This window comes from Aythya fuligula, chromosome 1 (assembly GCF_009819795.1).
Source record: "Aythya fuligula isolate bAytFul2 chromosome 1, bAytFul2.pri, whole genome shotgun sequence".
In the NCBI taxonomy this organism is placed as follows: domain Eukaryota; kingdom Metazoa; phylum Chordata; class Aves; order Anseriformes; family Anatidae; genus Aythya; species Aythya fuligula.
This window is the reverse complement of record NC_045559.1, coordinates 12,439,525-12,454,271: the sequence shown is the minus strand read 5'-3', so window position 1 is coordinate 12,454,271 and position 14,747 is coordinate 12,439,525. Positions and strand designations below refer to the sequence as shown.

General features: G+C 34.9%; 1 protein-coding gene across 5 annotated transcripts in view; it reads right to left on the bottom strand.

The window, feature by feature from the left end:
- The window catches only part of MAGI2 (membrane associated guanylate kinase, WW and PDZ domain containing 2), a 771,045-nt gene that overhangs the window by 263,651 nt on the left and 492,647 nt on the right, over nt 1-14,747 (bottom strand). For all 5 annotated transcript variants that reach the window (XM_032182540.1, XM_032182497.1, XM_032182505.1 and 2 more), the window contains one exon: nt 969-1,184. In XM_032182540.1, coding sequence (XP_032038431.1) covers nt 969-1,184 — 216 coding nt within the window. The remainder of the gene's footprint in view (nt 1-968; nt 1,185-14,747) is intronic.

Here is a 14,747-nt window from a genome sequence, read left to right as displayed (position 1 = left end):
TAAAAAGAACTCAGAGTTATTTCTCAAATAGATACAAATGTCTGAATTCTTTGATTTCCTACTTGAAGAAAAAAAATCATTTCTTAAATGTTATTTTACAGTAAAAAAATAAAGTACTGCAAAATGATGACTCTTACTAAAATATTGAGGGTTTGAGGGTGAAGCTGGTTACTGCTTGGGAAAAGTTTGGACTATTGACTCATTTGATATCAGTCAATATCATCAGTATTTTCAGACCCTTCCCTTTTTTTTTATTTTTATTATTATTTTTTTTTTTTCCTTGAAGAATTATGATTCAAGCAGTAAAACAGCAGCTGTCTTTTAGGACAAGACATATGAAAACATTATCTGCTTCATGCAGGATCTGAAATACTGGTGAAAAGGGTACTTTCAGAGAGTATTGCCAACTATGTTTCATTGTCACTGCCACAAATTCAGTAATGTGATGACAGCTTTACTCTAACATAGCATTTGTAAGATTTCATAATGGTATATAATAGTTCACTTTATAATCTACTGAACTCTCTTGTGAGAGTTCACCTTTTTAGCACAAGGAGACCTGAAATACAGAGACAGGATTCATTTGATCAAACTGCAGTTCTCTAGACTCCTTTCTGTGGTCAGTGAAAAGAAATAGGCACTTTGGTTTGATTTCCTAACCCAGAAATCTGAAATAGATCACAGGAAATGCATTCAGAAAGTAGATACTTTTCTCTTCAGGCTATAACAAGGGTTCAGGGTGACTAGCTCAGAGGCAGACACCTTTACTGTAGCTGTGTTGACTCCTACCGAATGGAGGTCAAATGATTTGTTTTATGTTTGACAGGAGTCTTATCACTTAGGATTGCTGGCTGCCAGTCATGCAAGAGCATCCTTACCTGAGTACACTCATTCTCACTGCTGAAGGAGGTAACTGTTGTCTCTGTGAATAACAGAAATACATTGCAAAGTAAGAAGGAAGAACAGACCTGGTGTTACTGTCACATCATTTCCATTGACCACAGGTCTTTCTTCCTCTTCTTCCTCCGGTGGTTCAATACCTGTCTTCTCCATATTGCTCACAGACTTATTCCTTTTACGTTTACCTTCGGCCCCAGGAGTGGCACCTGGAAGGATCTGATCTGTTACATTTAACAGTAATGGAGCTGGTTCTGCTGGAGGTTTTGGAGTGCCGTAATAGTTGTCTGAAAAGAAAAGAATAATACTTAAATTCACTGAAATTCATCTAATGCTTCTTTTTCTCTTGGTTTAGATTAATGGGATTTTGTGATATAGGATCCGGTTCATCAGCTAATATAAAGATGAGTTCAACTTTCTGTGAAGTTAAAAATTTACTGTGAAGTTATTATTATTATTATTATTTTTAATGCCAACAGTAGTGAACATATTATGCTTAAAATATATACCATATTGACACTCTCTGAAAGTTTAACAGGGTAAATTATCATTCCTCTCACCCAAATACCCCCAAAATAGGTAGCATATTGGAGCTATTTTCTCATTTCAAACTGCTAGTTAGGACAAATTACTTTTATAATGTTTGTGCCAAATACAAGAATTTCTGAAGGACCAAAAGAACCATAAATGTATTGACTGTTCACCATAATATACAATTTTCATACCCCCCATATTATCTTACCCAGTTGGAAAGCAAATAATTGTTCAATGGCAGACATTTGCAGTTTTCAGTAATGCATGCACTATCGTATTTTTCATTTTTGTCAAATTTTTGCTCTTCATGAGCAAACCTCCAGATTTGTAATGGTTAATGCTAATATATTTTCAAAGAAAGATGAGATCTTACTTTTTAGACCTTAAAACTTTCTGAGAACTAAGGAATTCTTAGAAGATTTAAGGTGGCTGACTTATTATCCTCTATTTCTCTCATGAAATTTCTGGTAACTTCTTCTGAATCATCTACTTTATGCCAGAATGATTATTATTTGGATGGACCATGGTCTGATCTTATCTATCAATATATTTATGCTTGAATTTCTAGCACATCTGGTCTCAAAACTTGTTTCTTATAGACACCTCATTTTTTTCTCTTTGAAAATATGGTTGAAAAATTAAATATTAGCATAATTAAATAAAAGAGTATTGAAAATACTTGTGAGTCCTTTGAAGAAGTAAGCATAAAGAATAATAAAAGACATAAATATGAATACATAGTGTTAATACAAAGCTATATTTTGTCATCTGAAAATTGCATTGAATGGCAGTGCATAATCTACTTAACAGTAGATTTTCAGCAGTTAATATGAGAAATTCTGTCTAGCTCTAAGACACTTTTTCAAAGAAAAAAGGAAACATATTGAAGGTGTTTGTAGACCATATGGTCATTTTTTTGTGCCTTTGCGTGGCTGTCCATGACCTGTCCTCCCACAGTCTTCAAGAGGTTCTTCAGGCTAAGGGGGCTAAAACAGGGGAGCAGGGTTTGGTGTTTAAATGGGGAGGGAAATCTACATTGATCAACTTGTAAAAATGTACCTCTAAAAAACGTCAAAATCAGATCTGGTCACAGTCAAAATTCTGAGCTCTGACAGTGAAATTAGTTTTTTATTTGAGGTATTTTAAGAGTACCTGAAAACTGATGGTCTTGAGGGCACTGCTAAAATGAAAGTCTACTTTCATACTTCCTTAAGAGCAATGTTATCTTTGTTGGTGAGAGGCATATCTGTAATGAAACATATTTCGAAAAAAATGGAGGTTGTCAAATCTAAAAAATTCATCCCTGACCTAAACTATTTTACTAGTCTGAAAGTGAAATTGCATCAGTCCCACAGCTGTCACAAGCTTCACAAAACCTGTCCACTGATTTCGTAAATATCAGCACAAAAATCTAAAGGTTAAAGGTCTGATGTAATACAAACTGTGGAATTAAAATTGCAGTACCTTGCCTTTTTTCACTTATTCTTAGTTTCCCATTGTGATACAAAATCTAGATCAGCAGTAATTAGCAGTAATGCTAATATTCTGAATAGTAGATAAGAGGATTGACAATAAATGATGTTTTAAATGAAGGGCATGCTTGTTCTATTTTTGGTTATTTAACACTTTTTCATTTTAACTGACTGACAGTATGCATTAGTGGGAGACAGAGACAAAAGTCATGACAAAAAATTTCCATGAATATGACATATATCAAAATATAAGATACAACAATGTACATTTAAGAGTAGGAGCTAAAGAGCATTTCATTCTTTCAGTTTCAAACAGAAAATGCAATGTAATTTCCAAATTTTGCACTGTATCATAATGTCGTATGCTCTATGATCAAGCAACCATTGATTTAAAAGTGACTTTTGCTTTATTAGTTGATTTATCTATTTGTCTTAATTCAAATGTTTTCATAAGCAATGCAAATGAAAATAAGAAACTGGACCACATATATCAACATAATCGGTATATCAAAAAAAAATGATGAAAAGAATCTGTACAGTTCCAAAGGAAAATATACACAGAATTAGAGACCCAGGCAGTTCAATGAAAGAGCAGTCCTCCATTAAATAAAAATTAGAATTGATGTCAACTGTATTTTGTATCAAAAAGCGTTTCTTTGTGCCTTGAAATTCCTCATCTAAACCTTAGAGCTTAGCATTGGAGCTATGGACACCCCAACCTTGATGGTAACACGCTGGGCAAGTCATTGAAGACAGAATGTTATAATGAGGGGAGACACTCTCATACAGCTTCAGTAAATCTGGGAGTAATGCAGAGATTAAATTTTTAAATACTGTAACTGTTGTTGCAATGATGTTTGGAAAATCTATGATAAAAACCATTCTTTTTCATGTTGCTTGAGCAAAGGTTCAAAATGTTACTGTTGAGCTTCTGATAATAAGGCATGGAAAATCAGCTTCCTGTACATGCAAAAAGCACACCAAATAAATAATTTAAATTGTGTTTATTTTTTATTTTTAAAAATTAATAAAAAATAAAGCTTACTAAAAGAAAACATAAATCTTGTGCTTATTACTAGTCAGAAAAAAACACAAAACAAAACAAAACAAAAAACAAACAAAAAAAAAAACACAGGAGCTTTAAGGAAAGGAACAGAGAACAAAACAAAAAAACACGTTTACAGAACTACACAAAACCACATAGTACCCTCCCTTCTGAATGTTGCCTGTTGTTCTTGTCCTTGACTTTCAAAAATTACATGGGGGGAACTAAAGAGGGGCAATTAAAGCTTGGAACTGCTTAAATTGATTTGGAGTTTTCCGTTTGGAAAAGGGACAACTGAAGGGGGATATGGCATATATATATAAAATCAGGAGAAACCTGGGAAAGTGCCTAGAAAACACATGCCTGGTTTCTCACTACATGAGAACAAAAGGATGCCCAATGAAATCAGCAGATTTAAAACAAGTAAAAGAAGTTTTTTGTTTTGTTTTGTTTTTGTTTGTTTTTGTTTTGTTTTTTCCTACACAGCATAAGAAAACATTGGCATTCGCTGACAGATGTTTCCAGTATCATAGATATGGCCAAGAAGCAACTATACAGACATAGAATCAGAAGAAAATAATAAAATAAAATAAATAAATTAATTAAAATAATAAATAAAATACAATAATAAAATAAAATAAAATAAAATAAAATAAAATAAAATAAAATAAAATAAAATAAAATAAAATAAAATAATAAAATAAAATAAAATAAAATAAAATGAAACTCTATTAAATAAAGGTAGAAACTCTGAATCAGGAGTTCCATGCCATATGGATCACTGGAGTGGGGGTGTATCTCTGCATGCCTTTCCTGTTCTTATATTATAGGCCTTAACATCTAAAGGGGTTGACAGGTATGGAGCTACAGTTTCCTTTGGTTTGACTCAGTACAGCTGCCCTCTTACTCAGGTGTCTCCTTGCTGTACTTAAATACGTGCACATATTCTCCTGCTACCACAGCAGAAAGTCATGAGGTCAAACTGAAGCCAGCAGAGCTTAAGCTAAGCTCTTTGCGCTGGACCTGACTAAAAGCCTTCATGCAGACAGGCAGTGCAGAATGAGTATTTAATTGCAGAAAAGCCACCACTGCTTAATCTATCTTGCTGCTGTGCCTGATTGTCTCAATGCTCTCAGCCTATTTCCAAGTGCAGCTGAATACTAAAGGCGATCTAACCTAACCTGTTTGACTTTGCTGCTGAAATGGCTTGGAAGCCATAGCACAGTTACAGTTACCAAGTACTGCTTGCTACCCCTAAGCTGTATGAAAAGATCTCCTTGATTCTGCAAAGAAGAAGTCAGGTAAAATTACATTAAAATGGGGAGGTTAGCCCTGATGACAGAGATCAGATCAGAAAGTCAAGAGCAGCACAAAAAGGAGTAAATTAAGAGGTCAACACAACTATATTTTTTCTTAACCTGAGCACACCTATGTCAGGGAGTAGTAAAACTTTTGTTTTATTGAAAAAGTGTTTGATGATGGAGCAATAGGTTTGGACTTGTTTCCTGAGAAATGGTAAGTCCTTTTGGAAAGAAGAAATGCTTTGGGATGATAGTACAGAAGCAGAAGAATCATCATGCTGATATGATACCAAGACTCAGTTCTAATGATGTTCGCTATACTGCAGCACCGAGTGGGACATTCCACTTTTCTTCCTCCTGCATGGTGTGTCTCTGGGGAAAGGAGGGGAAGGAGGTCTTTTTGCCAGGTCTGCATTTCTGTCCAGGTACTGGCCAGCCTGAGTCATCAGGCTTTGTAGGACTGGCAATATTACTAGGAGAGCTCTTGTCTCCTGAAGCTTCACTAGTCTCATTTAATAAATGAAAAATTTTAGTATAAAAACTAAGTGTGGTGAAAAGCTAAAGATGTTGCCAGGGAGCTAGGATATTATAGCAGGAATGAATGATCAGACAGAGAATGAGAGTTGTGGGAGATCAAAAAGCTTTTAATATGAATATTTCCAACTCTGGTGTGACTCAGATTCCTAGCCCAGAATGAGATACACGTTTATTTTCACACTCATTTTAAGAGTGGGCTGAAACGATACCCAGCTACAAATACACCCCAACTTCTGCTTATTCAGCATCTTCATTTAGATTGATATTTCTGTACTGTTTATACAAATTTCAGTTGCTGGAGTATCAGTCAAAATGGTGTGAGTCAGCCACAATAATATGAAAGACAAACCTTATTTTTCAGTTATTAGAACAGTAACTGCAAATCTGATGAACTCTCTTCATATTGCTTTTGTGGTCATTGACTAGTGATACTAAACTTAGGGGAAAGTACTCTACATTTGGTATTTAACAACTCACTAACAAATACACATGAAAAACAACCAATTGCAATGGTACACAGAGTTTGAATAGGTGAAATTAGCCTGATTTTTAATTAAAAAATAATAAATGCAAATATTACTGGATTCAAAGATGACAGCTGCGTATGTTAATGACTAGAGGCCTGTCACATATATCAACAAGCATCTTTTTAATTGTAACCTATAATGAAGGTGTCTGAACACCACCTAAGCACTAGTAAAACTAACAAAACAATCTGCTTGTGGAAGCAAATGTGCAACATTAACAATGAAAAGAGATTTAATAACAATTTCTCCATCTGTAGTAGCCCATAGTCTGCAAGCCCTGGGAAGTCAAGCTTGAGTCTTCTCTAGTCTGAAGCCCAGGCATTGAGCTTTCTTTGGATGCAAGTTTAAGCATATGGGTCTTGCAATCTCTAGAAGACAGAAGGAATGAAAGCCTGTGTTTTTGGTACTGCTTAGGGTAGGCCCAACATACTGGCAGTATAACCAGCAGGGTAAGATTATGCATGGTTGGTAGTCTCTTCAACTTTGTAGTAAATTTTCACAGCCAAGGTGAATGAGTTGCAGAAACCTGCCTTGAAGGGTTTAGTATCTCTGTAAAACACATCTTGAAGACAAGAAAGATTCCTTAAATGCAGGCCCTATGGACCTCCTGAGCTCTGTGTGCAGACCTCCAGGGGCCAACAATGTGGCATCACCATGCTCTCACTTCACTGCACTGTCAGATCTACACATTACTTTAATATGGAAGTAGACAGGTTTATTCTACTTTTGAAAACTACTTTAGGTCCAATCAATCTGCATATTATTCATATGAAATTATTTTATTCTAATGTTTAAAGTCATCTGTGCATGCCATTTAGACATGGTATAAAACATGCTCTGCAGTACAAATACAGAATATTTTAAAACTAAAAAAAAAAAAAAAGCTCTCTCTCAAAATTCTTACAACCACCTTATAAGATTCCCAAAGAGGAAAACAGTACATAGACATTGTTAAAATATAATTAGTGATGTATTTTAACAAAATTCAAGACAATTACCACCTCCTTAAGGAAGCCTTGCAAACTTCTTTTCACCCACTCACCTTGAGTGAGTAATTTATTTTGACTGCTGACTATACTATAATTAGGGCTTTTTTAATCACAGTTCTAAGGTTGGGTGAGTAGATTTTGTTCGTGGGCTCATACATTTTCATGATGGTTTTGCAATGCTGGTTGATGGCTCAAAGAGTTGCATAACTCCTAGTGTTGATGCTAAAGTGGAATTCAAAAATAAAACCTTATAAAACCTTTTCATTTTAGATTCTCATTTGTATTATTTTTGCTCATGATGTTTGTGACATTAAGATGTTAAAGAGGCAAGAAAAGGTATTAGTCCAGACCTCTCAGGTTTTAAGAAAACAAAAATTATTGTTAAATATAGGTATAAGGTTTTATTTTTCAAAACAATCTCTTAATTTCTAAACTGCAAAGTTAAACTTTGCAGTTAACCTTCAGTTTCTTTACTTTCAGCCAGAGACTGAAGAGTCCTAAGAAGTCTTTTCACTAGTTTTTTCAACTAAGCCTTTGAATCCAGATTGCTTTAGATCAGTTCTCTAAGCCTTACTGTTACATTAACGTCTGAATTAAAAATACAAATTAAAATTTATTTACTTTGGGAGTACTGTCAGAATGAGTTATACATGATATACAGAACTAATTCCATACTTGTTGGATGTATAACCCCCCAGGGCTACATTTTATAAAATCTGTTTTTCATCCTTGCTGTTTTCTAACTGTATTGGGCTTTTGCTAGCACCAAAGCTACTCAAAAGGAATATTTTCCGGAGAACTCAGGGTTCTTTCAGAAAAAAAAAAAAAAGGTCAGTATAAAGGAAATGGGGTGTCTGTATCACCCCCTTCATTCTTTATGAACACATTAATATTTTCAGGCAAAGGCTGGCCAGCTGTTTCTGAGACAGGGAGATTTTGGATGACTTGTATTGCTGTGACTCTTCCCCAGGCAGAGTTCTCATTTAGGTTGGTCTCTTCAGCTTCTGCTAGGGATTAGCCAGATATGCTAACTTCTGTGTCAACTAATGACATTTTAATAACTGGCTTCAGGATTGTCTATTCATCTACATTAAAATTAAATCACTAATTATAGCTGCAGATTTTTGCCCAAGAGTGTTCTGGCCCCCAAGGAATGCAATAGCAGAGGAAGTTTCTAAATTCTAAATACAGGAGCAGAGACAGCCAGGCTGTCAAAACTTCCAAGACTGGCTCCTCATCTTCTCTTGCTACAGGACCCTAGCTGCCCCCTGTAAGAACCCATTTTTTTTTCCAGACAGACTGTAAAAGTAAGAATCTGTGAATCTGTTAGAATTTCTTAATTAGCATTTTTCATAATAAATGTTAGTAGCAAATCAATTCTTGTTTCCTTAAGATACTGATAGAGTATATCAGACCTCTGTAGGGGACATAAAATTAAGACATACAAAGTGAATATGCATTTTTATTTTTATTTTTTTAGTAAATATTTTCCTTGGGGAAACCACTTAATGCCTCTCAGAGAGCTTGAACTCCTAATTTTTCTCCATCTTTGTTTCCATAGTTTCATTTTATGTAGCTTCTTCTTCTTTTGACTAAAGTATTTATTTATTTATTTAGACTTATTAGAAAAATTTTTCCTATACATATTTTGCATTCCTCAAATTTGTTCCTGAATCTCTTAGATGTCAACAGCAGCTCATCTACAAATGTAGGAACGTAACATTCTGTCTAAAAGTTCAAGAAGGAAGTAGAAAGAACAATCTCACCTTTACAGATACTGCTTTATAAGATACTGCTTGGAGTTTTTTTCATTATTTCTTTAATTTCTTCCAAGAACAAAACATGTGAACAAAAACAACTCTCTTGAGCACAAAATCTCTCACAATTGGGAAATAATACTTCTCCCATCAGACCTGGTAATCCCGTGGGTTAAAGGTGTAAATATATTTCAGATAAAGTAACCACAAACATCTTGTGTTAAGTTCAGGTGGAGTTGGCTATGGAAGAGGAACAGGCTTGTTTTAAGATTCCTCAAAAATTAAGGTCCTGACCTTCATTCTCTCAAATATTCTTCAAGTTTGTATTTTCCTCTGAGAAGCAGAACAAATCAATTTTAAATAATGGCCTAGAAGAGAGGTGACTGTTTATAAGATGCTGTAGTGTGCTGTGTGCACTGCACATCACAGATCTCCCAATAACCAGCAAGTATAAAGTGACCTTTAACTCCCTTGTTTTGATTTTATACTTAGCACAGCATAACAGAAGTGAAAGATCTAGACAAAACTCCTTAAAGGGCTACTCTCATTTATTTAAGGAAAATAATGGACAAAGGAAAAGGAATTAATAATTAATACAGAAGTATGTTTGGATTTTAAAAGCAAGAATCACAGAGGTATGAATGCAGGATACTGGAACAAGATGGTGCAACAGTTTAGCTCGATTCATATATTAGTAGCATAATTCTTTTTTTCCTGTATTTTGTACATTTTAAAGCAATCTTGTCGTCTGACTTCATCTTCTAAAAGGTGATCCTAGTGCTAACCTAAAACCTCCATTTTCCCATGAAGATACATGGTTCAATTTATAAACAGTATACTTGCTGAAGCAGTTGAGCAGAAGTATCAATATACTTCATACAAAACATATCTTTTTGTTATAAGCTATTTGTTATCTGGATTCAGCCCTCTAGTAGTCACTTGCTGTTGTGTCTGATCACCAAGTGAAAAGAGCGGGTGGGTTCATTTTACTTTTGCTGCTTAAAAGTTAGGTATCTATTCTAAAGTAACCAACTATCTCAACCCACCTGCCCTAGGTTGTGACCTTAAGGGGGATGAATTGACCTCTGGAAGTGCACACAGTTTTGATTGCTGGCCTTACAAAAAGGTCCAGACACCTTTTAGATGGCTAGTGATAAGGATTATGGATAATGATAATGGATAAGGATATGGATAAGGATAATGATAATGATAAGGCCAAGGATTAAGGCCTTTAATAACCAAAGATCCCAATGTACCCAATCATCTTATTGCTTTCTGTCACCATTTAAAAACTTAGCTTTATCAATCTATGAGATTGTCTACTCCCCTTGAATTCTGATTTTGTAGAATTCATACATTATTTCTAAGGTTCTTGTAATAGTCCTTTGACATATTAGGGAACAGCTTGCAGCAGAGAGCCTCCTCTTTGACAATAGAGCCTGCATGGTTTGACATCCTTACAAATGATCTGGAGAAGAAACGTGAGGAAAAGACTAAGAGCATTTCTTGACAGTTTTGTTTAACTTTGTGCCACAGAACTGGATATTTCTGTTGCTTCAAAAAGACTAAAAAGGAAGAAAGAGTTTGAAAGTGTATGGGAAATCATCACTTATTCTTGGTAAATACAAATCAGGAAACCATGGGCTTGAAACATGACTATCCATTCTAGAAAGATACTGGCATTACTACAGACAGCTTGCTACACAGAGGCAGTTTTCTCCTCCTAAATAAAAACCAAAGCCAGAACTGTAAACTAGTAGCAGCTTGTGGAAGGAATGGAACAATGTGTAATGCAAACACTCAATAATGTGTTTAAGAACATTACTGCATACAGTGTGGTAGTGGTACTTTTAAGGAAAAAACAACCAACCAACCAAAAAAAGAAACAGGAAACAACAAACAAACAACAACAACAACAACAAAAATAAAAGACGTTCTGAGAAAAGCAAAGGAAGTTATAAACTCCCTATGATAAAAGCAAAATTTATTTCAGTTGTTTATGCAATAAAGTGACAAACAGGAAAGGATATGCTAAAAGTAAACAATACAAAAAAATATATAAAAGTCAAGGTAAGAAACTGAAGCTCAGAGGAACGTAACACTTTCATGCAAAATATAATTACACTGTACAACTTCTGAAGATTTCTTGATCAAGTTTTGAGTCAAAAATGGGAATGAGTTTCAAGAAAATGCAGTTACTATATCATATATTTTTGAGAAATTACCCCCATGTTATACATGTATTAATCTATGGTTCCTAAAAAGCTATCTGAGAATTCTCTGTGTAGGATTCCTGAACAGGGACTCATGAAAACTTACTTTAAAATGTGTACTGTAGAGGTCTTACAGTCCTGAAAACTACCATATCTGTCTTTTGCATGAGACAAGATGCTAGATTAATCCTCTCCAGGTTTGACTAGTCCTATGTTTCACTTTTTATAGGAATTTAGGTTTATCTTAAAAGGCTGCATTTACAACTTCACAGTAGCATTTTTGTTGTCTCCAACCTCCTTTTGACAATCTCAAGGAAACACTCTAGACTTGATTTTGTCCTATATTTTCTTTAAAGTTGTATTTTGAGGAGAAAAAAAAAATCCTCAGTTTTTGTATTTCTTTATTCAAGCTGCTGCTGGAGAATGCTATCTTTGTGTTATGTGCCTAAGAAGGCATCTGCAGATTGTCTTGGATAGACGTCTTGCACACACAGATTAGAAACAAGCAAATAGATATTGGGGAATGGCATGATACGTATTTCCTGCTGTCAGTTCATCATATGGTTGCAGAAGAGCAAAGCAGGTAAGGAAGTAGTCCAGGATTCTCTAATGAACAAACTTGGCCACACTTAAGTCTTGAACTTGACCACACTTAAGTCTTCTCACTCCTAAACTATATAACTGAGCCTCTTCTGGCTTGTTCTTCTTTAGGCACCACAAACTGTTGGTCTCATAATGTCATTCTTCCCATAGAAGGAAAGGAGGGTCACCTTCATCTGGTACCTAGGGAGCTCTTTATGGTGAGAGACTAAATAACCCCTTGCCTTCTATTGTCTTATTGATTTGGCCACAAGGCCAAATGAAAAGTGGCTACAAGGCTATGGAGAAAGTACCATCACAGTGAGAGACTGATTACTTTGCCATGTGACAAGCTAATGTTACATGTTCTCTGAGCATGGATAAGATTGCTGTGGAAATGTGTGGCATAAAGGTACTTCCCACTCATTTCTCAACCATGTTAGACTTTAGGGAGAAATAGACACTTTACTCCCAAGGCCAAGGAGATTTGCCCACAAATAACTGGGGAAATGCAAAAGCTGTAAGTACAGAATATATTAAGTGTTAAGTGTTGATGGTCCAAATTTTGCTCTTACTTTATGCTAGAAATATGCCAACCAAATAGATTTTACACCAGTGAGAGCAGTATATACAAATTATCAGTAGTGGAAATAAGGAATGTTAAAACAGTACCAGATCAATCACTTTGTCTTTCTAAGACAACACCTAACAGTTGCCTGAAGGCAGTTAGACAAATAGTTACAAATAGAACTAGAGAGAAAAAATTCACCAAGTTGACTGTTTAAGTAATTTCAACTGGAAAAAAAAAAAAAAGAAAAAAAAAAAAAGAAAAAAAAAAGTAGCAATGGTTGAAAAATCTGGCCTTTTTTTTTTTTTTTTTTTTTTTTTTTCTCTCTTTTTTTTTTCTCTGTCAAGGACAGCCAAATGTTTTTGATATGTGGTCTGCACAGTCATTACAGATTGAAGCCAACATGCACAACTGTCCAAATATTTCTTATCTGTCTCTTTCTCATTGACACACTGCATTGCCCTAGGCTACTTTTTGTTGGCTGTCCTTGGTTTGCTTGCTTGTTTCATTTCTGATCCTAAAATCCTGTTCTGGAGTAAAAGACCTTTCTACTTTGTCATGGATACCTCTCGACTCTGCCCTACGAGCCAGTGAAGCAACAAAGGGAATTAAATGCAAAGAACATCTGTCTCTGTGTGTTTTTAGTTTTTGAACACTGCACCTGAGAAAAATTCCCAGGTAATGCTAAGTGCTAATCAGGTCCTGAGGAAAAGCCAAAGGGTTAGTCTGCACTGCACTACGAGGAAATTGCTGTTAGTTGAGTATATGCAAATTCTTTAGTTAAAATATGCATCTGCAAGTGAAAAAATCTTTCACTCTGTAACAATACTATGTTTTAAATGCTGCTACAATTGTAGATATTCCTGCTGTGAAAAAAAAAAAAAAAATTATAATTTCAGATTTTAAGTGTATGAAATGGATTATTGTTTCAATTATAGCAAAACCTATGTAGAAGACCTGTATTTTCCAGGAACTTTATTATGCCATATAACTACTCCCTTACAACTACAGATATCAAAGATCTGATTCTCTGTCCACAATACCAAAAATCAAATATTTCCAGTGAAGCTAATGGATTTACAGTGTTATGAAAGAGAAGCAAAGTTCAAGCGTTTAAGAACTGTGAAAGTTCTTACTTTCTGTAAGAAGTAAGAAACTGTAAGTTCTGTGAAACAAAGTTTGTTTTTGGTGATACTTGAGTGATTGCTTATGACAGAATTCACCACATTTACTCTTGTAAATGGCAAATAATTTCTCTTTAATTTTCATTCTGGAAAGAAAATGGCTTGGGAAGAGTCACAAAGTAATAACAACCTTGAACACTTACACAACACTTCACATTTCAAACTGCTTCAGAAGTATAAACCAATTAAGTTGTCTTTATGATTTATGCTAAGGAAGACAAGAAGTATATAAACAAAGTCAAACAGATGCAGGGCTCCAAACTGCAGTTCTGTGAATCACAGAAAGAGCTTAGGGATGCAGAGCACAAGGGACTGGCTAGGCAGAGGAAGATAAAATCATGGAACAGACTGAGTAATAACTAATATGTTATTATCTAGTTACTGGTGTATGGTCACTTTCCGTATGCAACAGAGAACACTTAAGTACACCACTTGGCTAAATAAGCATTATTAGCTGTGCCTTTCATCACCACAAACATCTATCGCTCATTAGCTCATTAATGACTTTCTTGAGATATCTGATTTACAATGCAATCACCCCTAGTAGATCTGTCTAAATTGATAACCAAAGGGCAACTAAAATCTTTGCCCACACCAGACCATTAGATGATTTAAGGAGAAATATCATTGCTACTGTTTTTTTTTTTAAAGTATGTTGTTAACATTAGGAGCATAAATGTTAATTAGAGTAATGACTTCATTCAGCAATTTCTTTTCTACAGGGCCATTTGGATCAGAATCAGGCTCCTCTGTTTGAAAGGGCAAGTTCTTTTTAATTAGGACAGCTACTCCATTGGCACTAGTAATAAACAAGGAAAGAGATAAAGGTCTAACCCACCAGGATTTTTCCATTTTTTTGTTTCTGTGTAGCATTCACCATTACAGAAAACTCAGTTTTACTCAGAAAAAAAAAAAAAGAAAAAAAAAAAAAAGAAAAAAAAATAAAGTCCTCCCTCGTTCTTTTAATGTTAAAGTCCATCTTTTACAAACATTTATTTGCAGCCCGGATATACTCATATAGTCATTTCTGAGATACATTTTCCTCCTTGCATGCTTGAGTGGGCAGAGCAGTAGCTTTAGGTCATTGCTATTCAACTGGATCATCCCCCTAAGGCAGGGGTCTGTGCCAGAGTAAGACTAGTTA